Source organism: Lutzomyia longipalpis, chromosome 4, assembly GCF_024334085.1.
Source record: "Lutzomyia longipalpis isolate SR_M1_2022 chromosome 4, ASM2433408v1".
NCBI classification, from domain to species: domain Eukaryota; kingdom Metazoa; phylum Arthropoda; class Insecta; order Diptera; family Psychodidae; genus Lutzomyia; species Lutzomyia longipalpis.
The window spans coordinates 12,811,952-12,831,358 of NC_074710.1; the positions used below are offsets into that span (position 1 = coordinate 12,811,952).

The 19,407-nt window shown below is 36.7% G+C and overlaps 4 protein-coding genes across 13 annotated transcripts in view; 1 reads left to right on the top strand and 3 right to left on the bottom strand.

Moving 5' to 3' along the window:
• The window catches only part of LOC129796393 (solute carrier family 26 member 6-like), a 16,582-nt gene extending 5,723 nt beyond the window's left edge, over positions 1-10,859 (bottom strand). The window contains exons 1-3 of one of the 10 annotated variants that reach the window (XM_055838297.1): positions 10,554-10,859; positions 2,445-2,646; positions 2,074-2,346 (exon numbers count right to left, since the gene is read on the bottom strand). In XM_055838297.1, coding sequence (XP_055694272.1) covers positions 2,074-2,346; positions 2,445-2,550 — 379 coding nt within the window. In that variant the 5' untranslated portion in view covers positions 2,551-2,646; positions 10,554-10,859. Of the gene's footprint in view, positions 1-2,073; positions 2,347-2,444; positions 3,676-4,214; positions 6,118-10,504 lie in introns of those variants that run through there. The other 9 variants (XM_055838288.1, XM_055838293.1, XM_055838290.1 and 6 more) reach the window with 9 other exon arrangements.
• Positions 1-19,407, top strand: part of LOC129796390 (long-chain-fatty-acid--CoA ligase 4) — a 62,767-nt gene that overhangs the window by 13,969 nt on the left and 29,391 nt on the right. The gene's annotated exons all lie outside the window — the stretch shown is intronic.
• On the bottom strand, positions 12,291-16,867 carry LOC129796387 (pyruvate dehydrogenase phosphatase regulatory subunit, mitochondrial). Its single transcript, XM_055838272.1, has 3 exons — positions 15,322-16,867; positions 14,154-15,056; positions 12,291-12,953 (listed from the first exon to the last, which is right to left on the bottom strand). Exons 1-3 carry the CDS (start codon positions 16,777-16,779, stop codon positions 12,510-12,512), a joined length of 2,805 nt encoding a protein of 934 aa, XP_055694247.1. The 5' UTR covers positions 16,780-16,867; the 3' UTR covers positions 12,291-12,509.
• Positions 16,847-19,404, bottom strand: LOC129796391 (calpain-7-like). The gene is made up of 4 exons (XM_055838284.1): positions 18,292-19,404; positions 17,667-18,226; positions 17,505-17,592; positions 16,847-17,439 (listed from the first exon to the last, which is right to left on the bottom strand). The coding sequence occupies exons 1-4, from the start codon at positions 19,284-19,286 to the stop codon at positions 16,929-16,931; spliced, it is 2,154 nt and encodes a 717-aa protein (XP_055694259.1). The 5' UTR covers positions 19,287-19,404; the 3' UTR covers positions 16,847-16,928.

Sequence of the window (19,407 nt, forward strand, 5' to 3'; positions counted from 1 at the left end):
CATTGGGAATTTTATGCAGAAAAACCAGAGAGAGATATAAATTGAAATAATGTTGCTGCGTAGTGTTTGTTTGTGATCAGTCGAGATGTCTTTGAAAAATCAATTTTATTTCCCGATTTACATAGAATTAAGAAATAGTTCTTGGAAGAATTTTAAATTGTGTAACGTATCATTTTATTTGAAAGAGACAGCAAACAAAAGGGAAGAATAAAGAATTTTCCCGCCAAAAAAGTAACTTTTTAACACTTTGAGATTTCTTCTGGACACCGCGGCCAATTAAAGATATCCTGATGAATTCTATACATCTGATGAATTTCAATTATTTTAAGTTCGTTAAAAGAAAATTTGAAAATAATGTTTTCTTTTTGAGGGAAATAATGCAAAAGTAATACCTAAAATTGAAAAATAAGGATCAGATGTAGATCTTAAACAAAAATTACTCAACATACTATGAAAACACCTTGATCAACGTATCCTGTACCTTGGAGTGCAAAAGGACGCATTTATCTGTGAACGAGGAGATTTCTTGAGAAGTCACTCAATATCAAATTTCAACATCTCCATGGGAATTTCTTCCTTTCCTCACAGGTAATGACGGTTTAAAGAAAAAATACAACAACAAAAAATTATGAGAAAACATTAAGTGCAGCACTTGCGCACACTCTATGGTAGACTCAAGTGCATCGTGCCTTTGTGCAAATTAATCGTTTTGTACAAAAATGCCGCACAGAAAGAGAAACAAACTAATTTGCTATCCATAATTATTCATTAACCACGTACAAATTGTGAGCTTTTGTACACGTTTTTTTATTCTTCTTATAAATATTGTGCAAAAGAAAATAATTAACAAATATTCATCAATTTTTTATGCATTTCATTCAATACAAAAAAAAAACCCGAATTATAAAAATATTTGTTATGATTCAATAACATAATTGAGTAATTTGTATAAGCAAAAGACTTTCAAGAATGGAAATTTTTAGAAGAAAATGTTGAGAAAGACGTTATTGGTATGTTCAAAAAGTAAAGCAATAAGGCTTTTAAAAAAATTCTTAATTTGTCTTTTGAAACATAAAAAGAAATTGAAAGATTGATAAAGATCAATCTTTCACAAAGTTAACACAATATTTCTTTCTTTAAGTAATTTAAAGAGGATCAGAAGATCTTTTCCTTGTGAAAACATCTTCAATGGTCTTCACTGCCAAAAAAAAACGATTTACTCGTAAATTAATGAATTGAAATTTATACAATTCAAAATTATCCTAAAGATTTCAAGAATTCCTAAGTCGCTGAATAGAATCGCTTAATGTTTCATGTTTCAAATTATGTTTCAATATTTTTATGTTTCACGTTGGACGCGAAAGGGTATTTAATTATTGTACAATTGAAATAGCTGTACAATATCTTGAAACAAACATAGTGAACATTTTGAAAATATAAAAATAAAAAGAATTTTCTGTCGATGGCCGTATTCTTTTTTACAATTTAAGCAATTTAATAATTAATATATTTTTTTAACACATCAACCCTTTCGCGTTCACGTAAAACATTGAAATATGCGCTCTTTTTATCAGAACATTTCGGTCGATGTTTTCAGAGGACTTTTATCAGTCAGAACGTCTTTATTGACCTCTTTTGCATGAATTTAATGCAATCAAAAACTTGGAAAAACAATTAAATTCATAAAAATTAGGGAAAAATAAAATGTTACACGTCTGGGTCTATGTATGGCCCAAAAAACGCAAAGGGTTAAGAGCAAAGTTTCAATTTTTCAAATCTCAACTTTTCAATTTTCAACCCATTTTTTAAGAATCAAAAAAACTTTTTGACCACCCCAATACCTCGTCAATTAACTCAAGTGATCTACTTTAATTAATGTCTATGTACGCTAAAGCATTTAGACGTACCACCACTATATGTATACATCTTCAATTGAGATTGACTTGATTTTTGATTGAACTTGATATATAAAATGGAAGTGCGCGCATCACAAAAAGATTCTGCGCAGCATGGACTTTTCTTCCTCATCGAGGGGAAAGAAAATGAACGAATATTCTTTATCTCAACACTCACCCATTGAGTTGTGACGTGACGTGCCAAACAGGAAGTAGATGAGAACAGGAAAGAATGCCGTGTAGATCCCCATAATTGGTGGTACATTGGCCAGGAGGGCGTACCCCATACCCTGGGGGATGTGCATCACAGCCACTGTGCAGCCCGAAATGAAATCCGGTAGAAGATCATTTTGGGCTGAGTACGATCGTCCCCAGTCGAGGATGGGGATCACAGACACGAGTGTTCGGAAGAAGTCAATTTGCTTGACTTTGTGCACCACTGATTTCCATTCTGTGGAGAAGAAAAAGCAGAGAAATGGTTCATTTTTCTTATCAGACTGATCGCACGTGATCGCAGAAGATCGCAATGGGATAGTAGATGATACTCACTGTTCTCTTTGTGATTTTCATACTGAAAATTCTGATTAATCTGCTCTAACCGATAAATTGGGCGCGATACTTTCACTGCTGTTGTTGATTCATTCGGGACGGTCATTGCGTCACGATCTCAATCTTTTAAAATTCTTATAGCACAAAACAACAACAAAAAACCGATCTCACGATAAAATATTTACATTAAGAATGTCTGTTGCTAACATAAAAATTCAAAATTTAATGGTTTTCTTATCACAAAACTAACTTTGTTTTTTAAATGTAGAGTTAAAGTAATATTCTCAGAGTGATCTTCTCAGGAATTCTTCGTGATCAATTGTGTCTCGATCGACGCTTAAAGCTCAACTGACTCACACAAGTTGGCGCGCGACAGTGCCAAGTGTTGTGGGATCGTGCCGATAAATAAAAATAAGATCGCGAAGTGCCGAAAAAAAAACTTTACATATACATAAAACTCATGCTTTTGGCATAGAGAACAAATAAAGTACCAGAAGGCAAAAACAAAGTTTCAAAGAAAGCTCTCTCTCGCATTGACATCCCCCGCACACAGCAACTAAGTAAAAGAATAAAATAAATTTTCCACTAAATTTGTTATTGCTAAGAGAGAAAAAGAATTATTTGATTAGCGGTGGAGGTGAAAAATATTAGATTAATATTATTCCTTCTATCGCATTGATACAGCGTCAAATTTTAACAATTACGCATAGCATCTTACAATAATACTTTAAATATTTAAATTAATATTAAATTTCTGCGAAAAAAAAATGACGAGAAATGTGATATGGCAACAAGCAACTTAGGGCAGGGGGTAAAGTAGATACATATATGGCTGTCTTTTAGACCTTTTTGCCCTATCATCCCTATCTAAATGGAAAATATAATTTTTTCCAACATCTTGTTGATCATTGTGATAAGTTAAAAATGACAAATTCACAAATCAATAAATCAAACGATTTTTCAATTCACTTTTTAATTTAATTCTACTAAATTTTTTAAAAATTTATTTAAAGAATACCACAAAATTAACCCAGATTTGTCCATTTTAGTACAAACAGAAAATTTTCTTTACTGACATAAACTGCATAAAAATTGAGTAAAAAGTTTTTATTTTCCTAAAATTCAAATAAGATTCGATTAACCCTTGGAGGATGTTGCTGGATAAAGTGGTCAATTCGATATTTTTTGATCGCCACAGAATTAAAATTGATTTAATATTTCGTGATAAATCCTACATCTTCTTCTTCTTCTATATAATAAAGAAAGGTCTCTCTAAAATTTCGTTCCTGTTCAGCTATGCATTTCTACACCGTTGGTCCGATCGTGATGAAATTTGGTACAGAGACTACTGATACCAGGCGGTTTTTACCAACGGCATTCATTTTCCCCCCAGAGCCCCCCTTCATATAGCCCCCATATAAAATTCATGCTTTTTTGACTACTTTTTGAATTTTGCGCCAAAAATGTTGTGTGAAATTCACTTTTTCCCTTTGAAATATCTGTTGGAAATTTTTTGTATGGCCCATCTATATAATAAAGAAAGGTCTCTCTAAAATATGGTGTCTGTTCAGCTATGCATTTCTACACCGTTGGTCCGATCGTGATGAAATTTGGTACAGAGACTACTGATACCAGGCGATTGTTACCAACGAATACATTTTCTATTGGACTTTTTTCATCTCAATTATTTTCTCTATACAAAATTTGCGCGAAGCGCAACAAATCCCCACGAAGCGGGGCGAGGTAAATTGGAGCGAAGCGACAATTTACCTCGTCTGTCTATAAAGAAGGTTTATTACTTCAAGATCATTGAAAGAAAACTTGGAAAAATATTTTCTTTTGAGAAAAAATGAAAGTCAAACTTTTGAGGTTAGAAACTTCGATCGAAGTGTTAAAGGAAGAGCTTAAGAACTCTTGTGCAAAATTTCAAGAATTTTCCTTGAGAAATAACTTCAAGAAAATTTAAAAAGCCGACTAGGCGAAAATTCCACAACACCTCAAGCCTTGGAGGATCGATATTTTTTACCTAAAACTTTGAGCATCATTGTGTTGTGTCACTTTTTTCACAACAAGAAAATGTGTTTTCAAATTTTCTTTCGATGAACTTGAAGTAATCTTACAAACAGATATAGAATTTTTCACGAAATAATAATTAGATCTCAATTCGGTGACGATTTAAAAAAGATCGAATTAGCCACAGCAGTGGTCTGCTAAATCCTCCAAGGGTTAAACATATCTGAGTTAAAAACAGATTTTGCTCTTTTTAATTGATTTACTGGCATTATATGCGTCCTCTCGGATATTTTATAATATTTTAAGATAAGAATAAGACAATTGAAATTATCTTTAACCCTTAGAGGATTTTACTGACCACAATGGGTGATTGGACCTTTTTCAATCGCCACAGAATATTCTGCATCTGGTGTATAAGAAAGTTCCATTACCTCATCGAAAGAAAACTTGGAAAAGATTTTCTTTCTGAGTGAAAATTAAGGTCAAAGATTTCAGGCTCCCTTTAATCTTCCAAGGGTTAACACAAACCATTCTATTCACAAATATTTATGTGGTATACCAACTTAGAAAACTCACTTTCAGCTCATTAAATTAAAAAATAAATAAATAAAAATATTGTAAGACAATTTTCCAAATAAAAATAAAAGATTTTTTGGGGCTCAACCCCGATGACTTTGAAAGCACCCAAGAACAATTTTTCGTATTTTACAACTTCACGCGCGATTTGAGAGATTTTTCACAGAATTTTATTTGCATTTGATGTGCACAGAAGACGGTATTGTACTGGAGTGAGAGAGCATTTTCCACATGAGCATTTTTTTTCGTTCTCTAATGGGCACGTGAGCTTTTCCCTCCCACCGATCTCGTTTGGGCATGCTTTTAGAGTTTTTTTTTGTTATTTACAAAAAAAAATTCCAAAAGCAGAAAATTGCTTGCGATGGAAAAGCTCACAAAGAGCACACATGGAGGGATTTTATCAGTAATTCCAATCGCATTTGCAATGTAGCATTGTAATTATGCACGAACTATAAACACTAAATGAACACGCAATTTTTGGGATCATCAAAAAACATATTTTTTTTAATATTCAATTTGTCTTGAGAAAAGCTTCCCAGGAGCTTTTTCTTAGCATTTTCTTCAACCTAATTTGAATTACAAGCTATAATATACCAACTAATAGAGATAAAAAAAAAACATAATCCACATAATTTATTCGGAATTCTTGTTGAATGAGGAGCAGGAAATCCAGTCAGATTTGCGTAAGGAATCTCGAGGAACGAGTTTTTTTGGCGCAAATGTTACTTCTTGTAAGTAAATAGGCAAAAAAAAACAAGGAATTTTATATTTTTTGCGTATTAATTAAGTACAAGATATACAATGTTGCTTCCTCATAGAGTTGTACGTCGTTCATAGCGCCAACTTTTGAGTATTTCTTGGTGTGAGATTCTTAAAAAAAAAATGTTTTTTTTATAAGAAAAATTCGTGTCAAATACAGTTCTTTCGAGCTGTTTTTCCCGTGATCTTTTAAGAGGCGGTTGATCGTGGTTTCTTTAAATAAAAAAGTCAGTATATCCCATACAAGAGTGCTCTACTCATATCAAAATTTAAGCAGCTTTAATAAAACAATATTTACAATTAGCATTGTTAAAGAGGGTTTTTAGATGTCTAATGGTGCTATGCAGAAAAAGAATGTCGAGAAAAACTGATCATGACATTTTTTCCTGACATTTTTTTTCATTCCATCTCACTCCCATTAATGTATTTTCCTATCTTTCATCTTTCTCTCACGCATGTTTCCGGCATCTTTTTTTCATGGCATGCTTTTTTTCTTGCGCACATGTTTTTATTTCCTTGAATTTTCTCAAGATTTGGGGATATTTTCCTCAAAGAAAAGTGGAAAATGCTTAGCTAAAGAGTCCACAGTGCCAGGAAAGCCGTGAAAAGTGGAAATTTATGGTCATTTAGCGGCCAAATATGTGAAAATGCGCGAAGTGAAAAATCAAAACATTCTTTCCCTGACCAATTTTTACGGGATATTTTTCTGTATTTTCACGACACAAATCACTTCCTGCAGGTTTTTTGGACTTTCCCACAGGTCATCTGCAACAAGGAAGGTCTGCCTGAGGTCAGGGAATTGCTTCTCCTGGATTGTACAAAAAACTCCTGAGCACAGAAAAACTGGTCCGGGAGTGAATGTTTTGCTGTAGAAACTGCACAGTTTTCACTTATTTGGCCGATAAATACCCACGATTTTCCACTTTTCACATTTTCACAGGCACTAAGAACACTTCCACAAGTCACTTTTCACTTTTCCCGAGCTAAAATATCACAATTTACAGAGAAAATTGCAGAAAACTAAGAAACGTGTTGACTTCGCAAGAGCTTGAAAAAGAATGTCGCAGGAAGATGTTTTTTTCTGACATTCTTTTTCCAGCTCTTGTGAAGTCAACGTGTTTGTTAGTTTTTTCTGCAATTTTCTCTGTAAATTGTGATATTTTAGCTCGGGAAAAGTGAAAAGTGACTTGTGGAAGTGTTCTAAGTGCCCGTGAAGATGTGAAAAGTGGAAAATCGGGGGTATTTATTTGCCAAATAAGTGAAAACTGTGCAGTTTCTACAGCAAAACATTCACTCCCGGATGAATTTTTTCCGCGTTCAGGTGGCATTCCACCACCCAGGAAGCATTTTCCTGCCCCCCACACAGACCTTCCTTGTTGAAGATGACCTGTGGGAAAGTCCAAAAAACCTGCAGGAAGTGATTTGTGTCGTGAAAATACAGAAAAATATCCCGTAAAAATTGGTCAGGGAAAGAATGTTTTGATTTTTCACTTCGCGCATTTTCACATATTTGGCCGCTAAATGACCATAAATTTCCACTTTTCACGGCTTTCCTGGCACTGTGGACTCTTTAGCTAAGCATTTTCCACTTTTCTTTGAGGAAAATATCCCCAAATCTTGAGAAAATTCAAGGAAATAAAAACATGTGCGCAAGAAAAAAAGCATGCCATGAAAAAAAGATGCCGGAAACATGCGTGAGAGAAAGATGAAAGATAGGAAAATACATTAGTGGGAGTGAGATGGAATGAAAAAAAAATGTCAGGAAAAAATGTCATGATCAGTTTTTCTCGACATTCTTTTTCTGCATAGCACCATAAGTAAGTACCCCACAAGTTTACAAAATTAAGAGTTTTCTATTGAGAGGTCAATCAAAAAAATTTTGAGCTAAAAATTTAATGAAAATAATTTAAAAATGCTTCAGAAATACACGCAAATGATATAAAGAATCATCAAACGTTAAAAAAGAAAATAAATCAAACGTTAAAAGAGACACATAAAACGCTGAGACATCGTACGTTTAAATATGAAAGGTTAGAATAGAAACATCTGCAAAGTTTAGAACAGAAACATCAGACTAAAAAAAGAAAAAGAAATAAAACAGAGAAATGACAAACGTTAAAAAAATCAAAAGTAAAACGTTGGAATAAAAACTATCAAACGTGAGAGCAGAAACGTCAGACTAAAAAAGATATACACTACCCGCGAAAAGTTTTCGGGCAAGGCTAAAATGGGATATTTTTGAAGGCAAATTTTAAGTGGCTATATCTCTGGCTGTGATTAACCGATTTTCAAAAATTTACCAGTTTTGGAAAGGTACATTTCTCACCTTTTCAAACCTGATAAATTTTTGAAAATCGGTCAACCCGTTCGCTTTTGGCAGCCATTTTGGTAAACCTAGGTAGAAGATGCTTTTTTCAATATTTCATAATTTTTCACTTTGACCCCTTGCATCTCGGCCGCTAGTACACCGATTTTGATGAATAGAGTATCGTTGGAAATATCAAATTTTAACGCAAAAATGGGTCATAGTTCCACAAAAAATGACATTACAGGAGAACCCCTTGATGGATTTGAGTGAAATTTTTTTTTTAAAGTTAGATAATAATGTCTACTTTTAATTTTGATGAAATTTGGGCCAAGTGTAACTTATAAAAATTACATGGTCAACGCCTGAAGTTAGGGTACCCTATTTGTAACATAAGGGTATCACTCAAAAAAGCATTAAAAAAGAACTACTTGACGGATCGTGATGAAATTTTTTTTGAAAGTTAGGGGACATGATTAGCTACCATTTGAATCCGAGTTTGTTCAAATCGGTCAACCACAGGCTGAGATATACTCGAAAGTGTATTTTTTCACTATGGTTCACTAGAATGGCTGTCACGACTGAACCGCTTGACCGATTTTCAAAAATTTATCAGATTTGGAAAGGGAATTAAATTACCTTTCCAACGATACTCTATTCATCAAAATCGGTGCACTAGCGGCCGAGATGCAAGGGGTCAAAGTGAAAAATTATGAAATATTGAAAAAAGCATCTTCTACCTAGGTTTACCAAAATGGCTGCCAAAAGCGAACGGGTTGACTGATTTTCAAAAATTTATCAGGTTTGGAAAGGTGAGAAATGTACCTTTCCAAAACTGGTAAATTTTTGAAAATCAGTTAATCACAGCCAGAGATATAGCCACTTAAAATTTGCCTTCAAAAATATCCCATTTTAGCCTTGCCCGAAAACTTTTCGCGGGTAGTGTATGTCAAACGTTAGAAAAGAAACATTGAACGTTCAAAAAAATATAAAACGTTAGAACAGAAATATCAGACTAAAAAAACCGAAATGTCAAACATTAGAAGAGTCAAACTTTAGAAAAGAAATGTCAAACTTTAGAAAAAAGTCAAAGTTCAGTAAAGTAACGTCAAACGTTAACATCAATCGTATGAATTGTACAAACGAATCGACAAAATCGGCTAATTGGAATGCATCAGAAATTAATCCCACTCCCATTCATAATTTACCCCATAAAAAGAAGCAACAAATGAATGTTATTAGATAACCAACTTGATGAGCTTTTGTTGCATGAGAGGCGCGACTCAGCTGTTGCTCTGCGCGACGGAGAAATTCTTGAACTTAGACGCGATACACCGAAGGTCGTGAATGGGTCATTGCATATCGGAATACGCCTGATTTTAGCGCACTATATAAAGGCACACTTCCCCCAAATGATTTTGCTTGTTTTCCTCTTCACAAATTAATAGCACAAAAACACGTGGCCTCATGCAAGGGCATCCATTTCCACGGACCCTCCACGTATAAGGTGTACAAAATAGGTTCTTAAAAGTAAATCACGTACATTTGTGGTTTTGGGGATGATTTTTTATGTATTCCTATAAAGTCACTGATCGTATGATTGATTTTTTGCTGCCTATGTGAGGAAATTTATACAAAATGTGTTTATTTTCATTCCAAGATCACAACATTGACTGCCCTTTTGCAGCTGACGACGCACGAATGACCGACCGGGAATTGCTTTATCAGTCACAAGCAAAAAAAAATTGTGAGATCGCTTAGAAAAAAAAAGCGCGATCGTGTGCTCTGAAACTGAATTGCAAAAAATATAGTCTGTGGGAGCCATTGAATTATGTCTATATGGTTGAAAAAATTATGCTCTGACTGAGAGATGGGATAGATTTCAATGAAAATGCATTTGCAAACACGTGGAGAATTTGCGAATTTTATAGCTTCTTCTGTGATTATGTAAGTTCACGATGAATGAATCGGGAGATGATCTTGGGTCTCTTGAGGCATAAACTAACAGAAGATCACTTAAAATCTTACATAAAAGTTGTTTCAGATTCATTAAAAACTGTTGATTTTAAATGATGCGTTCTCTTTTTTAAAAGCTTTAAAATAAAACTTGTGGCGGCGCTGGTGTTAGTTTGGGGGACGCCAGAGGTTAAAGAATTTTAGTAACGATAACAAAGACGTTTAAATCCTGTTACAAGAAACATTTAAGCCTTTCTGTGAAACCTTTTAAACGAAGCCTTAATTTTTTGCCTCTCTTGTGATTTTTTAACGATTTCCATTGTGGAAGGCATCTAGGAAAATTCGCCATATTGATTTAAACACGATGGCACTGCAAAACACGATTTTCAATTCTCTGAATCACTTTAAGAACTACTTGTAACCACATTTTTATAGTTTTCAATTTAATTACTCTTTTGTACATTTGAATGCATAGAAATTCATTAAAAAATCAGACAAACATAAGAAAAAAAAACCACACTATACCACACTTTTCTCTAGAAAAATAAAACTTTTATTATTTTCAAGTGTTGTGGCAATTAAATGGAAAAATTATCACGTTTTCTAGCACCAAAAACTTTAGTTGTAATAGGAAATTATTGAAGATCCCAAAAAAAGGAGTGTGCACGCACGGAAACTTAATAAAGTTCTGCAGCCGCAAATTTGTTTTTCATGCGATAAGGCTCGCATTGCTACACATGAGATGAAGCTAATTTATGGACGATTTCACTCACATCTTATCATCCACACGAAATGTTTATTCATCTAACGCCTGTATCATGCTAAATGGGCGTAATATTGTAAGAATTGATGGTGGCAGCAACGAAAGAGAAAAAATTATAAAGCAAAGAAATTACCCCCAAAAAAACATCTTCTCATTGTTGTCTTGGAAACATCATCATTTTCCAGCATTTTATTGCCATCTCGTACTTGCAACATTTCTCAATGAAATATCTTTTAATTGCTGACTTTTTAGAGCGCGCGGTGCATCATATCAGGAGGCACGGAAAAGCAATTTAAACGTAAATTCTCAGTGTTTTAGGAGTTAGAAGACAACAAGGTAGAAGATAGAAGCTCAAAGAAAAAAAATGAAGATTAAAAACAATTTGCAAATAAATCATAAAATCTGTAAAATCTCAAAATAAATATTTCGTAAATTTCCTAAAATACTTTGTTTTTCTTCATGGGAGACTTGTATGCGAAAGAGGAAGTACTGTGACCTTAAATGTCTTGAAGATAGTCAGCAAAAATCTATTCAACAGGTGTTCATATTATAATTTTTTTGTTAGCTGTGAAAGGACTAAGAGTCGAGGCTTGTGTGACAAGTCAGACAAGCTCAGCTACTTTAAATGATTGACTTATCGTTTCTAACGTTTGATAGTCCTTTCTAACGTTTAGTTTTATTCTTTTCAAACTTTGAAGGTTTTTCTTTATTTTCCAAACATTCGATGTGCCTTTTTCTAACGTTGATTGTTTAATTTAATATTTTAGCTTAAGGATTTTATTTTAATTTGATATTTTATTGAACGTTTGACATTTCTTTGTAAACGTTTTTGAATTCTTTTGATCTCTATAATAAAAAAAATATCGTAATTTGCCTGAACTTTAAGGGTGAAATTACGAAGATTTAAATCTCAAATTCTGTAAAATCCTTTAATTTTTTATCAAAAATTCCTTTTTCCAAAAAAATTGCATACTTTTAGGCGCAATTGTATAGTGTTAAAGGATTAAAAAAAAAGCCTTTTCATTAAATTTAAAAGGGAAAGGCTATAGAATTTAATAGTGATTTTAATACTTCAGTGCAATGACATCTTGCCTAGAAGCATACAATTTCATTTGTATAAAATCAAATTGATTCGATATGTACAAATAAACATAATTTTGCCACAATTAATGGAGAAAAAGTCTTGAAAGTTATCCGCAAAATAAATTGCAAACAATGACAAACATTTTTGCCACACATTGCATAAGAATATAATTTTATTGATTCATTCCGAGGGTTAAGCGCAAAGATCTCGTGATTCTGTTGACCTCAACCTGCTGCAATGCTCTGTGGTGAGGAAAATTTAAAAAAAAAAAGAAAGAAAATTGAGCTTTTAAGAGATTCACGCAAGGGTTAAAAGCTCTGATTCCATACTTTATCTATTTGGAATGAATAAAGCTTTATGATTGTTGAGAGAAGATAAAAGAAAAATCAGTTTTCAATTTTAAGTATTTTCGTAACTTTTATTTTTATTTACAAAATCTCTGTAAGTTTTTCTTCTTCTAAAGATAAAATACATTTTTATTATAAATTTAATATCACTCAAAAGATACCACACTTTGAAAAAATATGTAGAATAAGAATTGATGCGATTACAAACGTGGAAAAGCCACGAAAAGCGGCGTTTTTTTTCAATTTGAGCCATTTGAGCTTTTTACCAGGAAGGTTTTGGCGCCATTACGGATGATTCGTCATTCTTATCGCGGGTCGCTTTGTATGCTTCACGCTCCTGATCTGGGTACTTTGTGGGTAGATTCGGTGAATGCAAATTTACTTTTGCCCCAAAACGTATTCCCGCAATTTCAATTTCATAATCCCCACTCAGGACATACTCATTGGTCACCTTTTCCGGCTCATTCGTTTCCGGATGGAGGTTCTGCACGAAACCCAGGCACACTTGACGCTTAAATGTAAACCCATAGCTTGCTGTTGTTATCTGCCCACAGAAATCCCCATTGCGGAAGATTGGTTCACCCCCCATTGGCCACATATCCACCTCAGAGTCGTGATCATTCAGCAAAAGTTGCACATAGAGTCGTGTCACACCCTCATCGCGCTGCTTCATGAGAGCATCGCGTCCAATGAAGTGAAATGGTTTCTGGAAATCGCATAGCATAACAAACCAGCCATCAATTCACGTGCCAACCACACAAGCAGGTGACTTAATTTCTCCTGAACTACAAATTGTAATCCACACACCTCTCTCTCTTTCCTAAATTATTTGAATTATTTAATCAGCTCATTCATAGCAAAACTCTCGTGTAGTTTTTTTTTTGCAAAAATTCGGAATTTGCGAGAAGCTTCCCACACGCTAAACTAGTTTAATCTCGTTCACATGAGCTGCTCATAACATAGTCTCACCTGAGAGTTCGATTAGTTTTTTTTTTGGCAATTTGAATGGAATTTAAAAATAAACATTTTGGAGGAGAAAACTCGCTAAAACCAGAATAAAATTCATGAGCTTCCAGAATATTTTGTGAATACTGTAGAAAGGGGTAAATTGGAACAATTTTAGGGTTTTTAAGGTCTTGAAAAGAATGTCTATCTATTGAATATTTTAGGAAAATCTTTTCTTTTTTTGATCAAATTGCAATTAATTATTTTTTTCTTTAACCCTTTCACGTTTTTTGGGTCATACGCTGACCCAAACGTGAAATATTTTATTTTTTCTATTATTTATGAATGAAATTGTTTTTCCATGTTACATATGCATCAAATTCATGCAAAAGGGACCAAAGAAGACGTTCTGAGTGAGAAAATTCATCTAAAAAAATTCATAGAATAAAAATCGCGATAAAAGAGCGCAAATTTCAATGTTTTTATGTTTCACGTTGGACGTTAAAGGGTTAACACACTGGAGGACAAAACTGGCAATCGCTGTCAATTTGAATTTTTTAAATTGTTTCAGAATATAAAATCTATTATATCTAACTTATGATAAATTCTATGCGTAGGCGACTTCAAACACTACAAGTTCGTTGAAAGAAAACTTAGAAAAACGTTTTCTTTTTGAGAGAAAATTGAGGATAATTTGAGATTAGAATTTATGATCGTTCATTTATTAAGAAAAATTGACAATTACTAAGAAAAAATTTTAAAATTCTAGGAAAAGAAGCTCTTTAAATTATTTTTAATTGATCTTATTAAATCTTGTGAGTAATTTACCCCATTTTACGCTACAAAAATCACCCTTTTGACCCTATTTACCTCCACAACCCACCATTCATTTCAGTTTTCTAAACATTCGATCATTCCAATTATTTTTTAATAAAATAAAAAAAAAGAAAATTCAACTCACATCGAACTTGACGCGCCACATCCTGCCACACTCAAGGGGTGTTGTGAATGTATCGAGATCCTGACCCCAAAAGGCAAAGAACTTCTCCACACGTAGCGCCCTCATGGCGTAGTAGCCACAATGCCGTATGCCGTATTTCTCCCCAGCCTCCAGGAGTCTCGTGTAGACGTGCAGGGCGAACTCATTGGGGATGTAGAGAACAAATCCCAGCTCTCCGGTGTGCGTTAAATTAAATGCCCGAATCCCATTGGCGAGACCCACATCGAGTTCGCGATACGTGAAAAAGGGGAAGTTCTTCGGGGCTAAATCCGTGTCCGTCAATTCGGACAGCATAATGCGCGAAAAGGGGCCCATTATGCAAATAGCCGTGTACATGGAGGTAACATCTGAGAGACTGATTTGCCCCCCTGGCGGCATATGCCGCTCAATCCATGCCTTGCACCGTGTCTGCTGAATTGTCGGTGCAATCATGAAGTAGTGACTTGGACCAATACGTGCTAGACTGCAATCATTCTCATACCCACCCTGCTTCGTTTGCATTCCTGTGTGAATGATCGTACCCACGGGGACGTCTACGTCATTGGAGCAGAGATGCTGTAGTAAATCCACAATTTCACGTCCCTTCGACCAGAGATCTACCTTCGTGAAGGAGCTGTAGTCGCACAGGCCAATCTTCTCTCGGCACGCATTGTACTCTTCGGAAGCAAAATTGAACCACGGTGGCTTTCCAAACGTCCTCGTGGCGGCTACCCTGTACTTTGGTACCCCATTATCGTCCAGACAGTGCTTCTGGTCAAACCACGACGGGCGTTCGTAGCCCATTGTCTGCCCAAAGACACCACCTGCCTCCTTGAAGGCCGGGAAAATCGGTGACATACGCAGTGTTCGTCCCGTATCGAGTTCCTTGAAGAGAGAAGTAACGAACCATGTTGCTATAAAAAGGATTAAATTTCCATAATAATTCTTTTATTTCTTAGGGAATTTATGGATATGCCAGGGGCCATTAATTACGGATTATGTATTGTAAATTTAAATTTAAAAAAATCACATTAAAAAAATTAAATGCGTCTAAGGTGCTATAAAATTAAGAAATTCATCTCGGGTACTATAAAATAAGCATTATAAAAGATTTTCAAGTGAAAATAATTTTAAAAAGAATATTATTCACCTGAAACGGATAGGGGATGGCGTAGTGAAGTCCAGGAACTTCCCTCACGCGCTCTCGAAGGAACTTTCGATTATTGTGAAGACCGAGGAAGCGCGAAATATCCAATTCATGAATATCCACGGAGGAATATCCTTGCGTGATAATATCCGCAATGGCATAGCTCAATCCAGCAGAGGCAACACTCTGACTTCCCGTGGCAACGAGGTAATTCTGTATTTCCGGACTTTCCCCAACAATCCATTTTCCATCGGGTGAGAAAACTTCGGGCACATTGGAGAGTCTCTCAAGGACGGCTTCCTCTAGGCATGGCACGCGCTTAATTAGCTCCTCAAGGAGTACGTGGAAGTGATCCCAGTCGACGGGAAGTTGCATGGAAGCAGCATTAGCGGGAATTGCACCATCCTCAAAAGCCGGCTTGGCATTTTGTTCATAGCCCCCAGCCAGGATTCTTCCCTCATTCTCCCGGAAGAAGATTCTCCCGTCGAGATCACGAATCACAGGTGCATCCGCTGATAGCCCCTCTACGGGTTTTGTGTGCAGGAAGTAGTGCTCAGCAGCATGAAGAGGGACCTTGACAATTGGATCCGAGAGAAGACCTATATCACGAGCATGCAAGGTGGCGCAATTGACAAAGTATGTCCCATAGATTGTTCCCAGAGATGTCTCAATAGCCTGACCACGTCCTTCAGCTTGAGCAATGTGCTTTATCGCGCACTTCTCCACAATCGTCACTCCCATCTTCTGTGCCTCACGTAGGAGACTCTGACAGAGGAGCGTTGTATCCGCTACACCATCTTTGGGTATCCACAATCCACCCAAAATGTCAGATACCTCAAGAAGTGGGAAGATCTTTTTACATTGCTCCGGAGTAAGAATACTACATTCAATTCCCCATCCTGTACTTTGGGATTTCATGCGCCTAAATACAGTCATTCTATCGCGAGTTCTGGCCAAATTAAGTGATCCACACTGCCTCCATCCAGTCGGAAGTCCTTTGTCGGTTAACTCCTGGAAGAGCTGAATAGATTTCTGGACAATTTTCACTTGTGTCAGTGTCGGCTTGAACGCCCCCACAAGCCCACTTGTCTCCAACCATGCACGTCCATCTGTGAGAGTATCCTGATCCAGGAGAACAACCTGACCACCCATTCCTGCCTTGGCTAAGTTGTACGCCACTGCTGCTCCTGTAATACTTGCCCCATATACCACGACATCTGCACTCTGTGGCAGTGTGTCTGAATTAATTTTATCATGCCACAGAGCTGAGGTGGGCTGTGTGGAGAACCTCCGGAAATTTTCCACACCATTTTTTGAGGTTATGTTACACTTGGAAGCTCTGTGCAGGATTCCCGTACGTTGATCCACAAGTTTACCATCCTGAATGTGCCCACTGATGGATCTTACACCAAAATCTATACTTTTTGTGCATAAAATCCCCCTATTTCGCGATAAAAACATATTTTTCACAAATACCACAAAATCTCCTGACTTCGCCGTGAGCTGTCAAAAATTCCCTCAAAAATTATTTTTTAACGGATAAAATGAGAAATTTATTATTTTTTAGCTTAAATTAGTGATCAAATAGTAAAAGATTAATAAAAATTTTATCACACCGCTTCTCGCGAGGTAATCTCTTCAATTTTAACTCCTGTGGAGCATTTGATATCCAGGATAAAAGGTCCCTCTTGTCCTGGAAGGAATGTCGTTGGGACAACAGTGTACACCCCTGCTGGGAGATTTTCCAGCTCCAGCATACAATACCCCGAACGATAGACCCCAGATCCTTGTTTTATAAAACTAGCTGTCACTTCGGGATCATCACAGGACACTGTGGTGACTTCAAAGCCCACCTGGTAGATCTTCGGAGCTCTCAATTCAATGAGGAGCGTTGATTTAGGACGTGGCCCAACTGTTAGTCGGAATTTTGGATTTTTCCCAAAGGTCTGTGGGTAGTTTGAACATCCACCAGCTGTACTTCCTTCCCACGCCCCATTAATCTTCTCCGCCTTTGTGAAGCCACTATCCAATTTGTGCAGCTCAAACCTATCCCTGGAATAGGCTCTCAGCGTATAGTAGATTGTGGTTGATTTCTCGTACTGAGAAATAGCCAAAGTTACACTGAAAAAAAAAGAGCAGAGATGTTACTTCCACGAGAAAAGGGATTGAGAAGTGCATCGACTTACAGCCTTGTCTTTTGAGGATCCTGCCGGATTTTGCACAAATAGTGCGGACTATTTATCCTCACACCCTCATGAAAAGGTTTTGGATCATCTATGAGGAAATTTTGAGGAAGTTAGCTGTTGAATTAGCTCAGCAATCAAATTAATTTGTAGCTGATTACTCACAAGGATAGTAAACTTTCCTGCCATCATTCTCATAGGCAACAAGTGCAATGTACTCCTTGTTCTGCCGGAAATCCTCAATGGTTGTGATGTGTCTTGTGAGAAGGATCCACACGGATGCAGCTCCGGGATTTATTTTAAGGAGAAATTGAGGATTCTCAGCAATTGTGTAGACATCCTTTGTGGGTCCCATTCCGGCACGCCACATCTGATGAACGCAGTAGGTATGCTGGAAGAGTGCTGGATCCCAGTTTATGTAGAAGACATCAAAGAAGTGCAGGACGGAAGCGTAGTCAATCCAGAAGACACCATTATCCACCTTTGATGCCACTGAGGGATCATAGTTGAGTTCTTGCATGAGTTCCGGTGTCCAATGGGATGCATCGAGTTCCGAGTAGTTCCCTTTCCAGCGCAAATGTGACCAGGGATTCTTTAGCTGTAGCAATTTCTCGCCATCTGCGGTTATTCTTGCATACAGAACGGCATAGGCATGCGTAGATACCAGCCCTGTGCGTTTCTCCTCTACCTCTGGCAAATCTCCCGTTGCTGCTGTAACGAGGCATCTGTGGAATTGAGGAAGCTTTAGCTGAAGGAATTCTATAAAACTTCCGGAAGAAGATCAACTTACCTCCCCATGGCAAGACCTGTCCGGAGACGCTCAAATACAGCATCCCCGTCAAATGTGGATTGATCCATCTTTATAGCTACCCTCTCGGGAATCCATCCTGTGAGTGCGTGCAGATCGATGTTGCTGTTTGATCCGGGAAAATCATAACCACCCATTAGTTTCATGTACGCCTTCTCCAGGATTGATACCCAAAATTCGGATTTATTGTTGGAATAGCTGCATAGGAGCTTCCCATGACGTCCCACTGGCAGGTAGTCATCCACAACAATCTTCCGAGGAATTCCATTTACATGCAACTTCACCATGTACTTCCCACTGGGATTGTACACGGGACGCCCGGAGGAATTCTTCGGGAAGAGAATGGACGTAATGAGGGCCTTGCCGAATTTCTTTTCGTACAGCGCCGAAACAGCCAGGGAGGCAACAAAGCTACAATCTGACACAACAGTCTGCTGAATACTGAAGAAATCCACCGTTTGATTCTGCACCATCTTCGCATCTTCACACAATTCACTGATCCTTTCCCATGAGACCAATTCACTCTTCTGCTTTGGCGCCAGCGCCAGGAGTCCATCGGGATCCGTAAAAGGGATCGTATAGATGAATTTATCACTCAAATCAATACTCATGAATGGAACAAAGATGTGTTTGTTTATGTGGGATGTGTGCTCAAGGACAATTTTTTCTTCCTTTGTGTACCCCTGCGCTCCAGACGTTGTGGGTCCACGGGAGGGTAACCTTGGCTGAACTGCTGATACTTGCTGTGAAACATCCTCAGTACGTGCCTTTTCACCAACTGAATTCCTTTTAATCTCCTCCGCTCTATCCAGGGCTGATCTTGCGAGATTCTGAAGTTTCTCCTTTGATGCTGTATTTTCGATTTTTAGCGTCAATTCCACGAATTTCGTATAGAATTCCATAGCAAGGTCCGTATTGCCCGCCTCATCGGCATCCAGTGCCTTCTTCAGTACATCGTGACACTCACTCTCGGACATTTTTCGGGCACGAAAATTTAGTCAAAAATTTACCTTTTGTGTGTTGAAAATGACTCATAATTTTTTTCGCTTGTTTTGCTTTTGCTGATGGCGAATTTTCGCCGCACAACAAACTTTTATG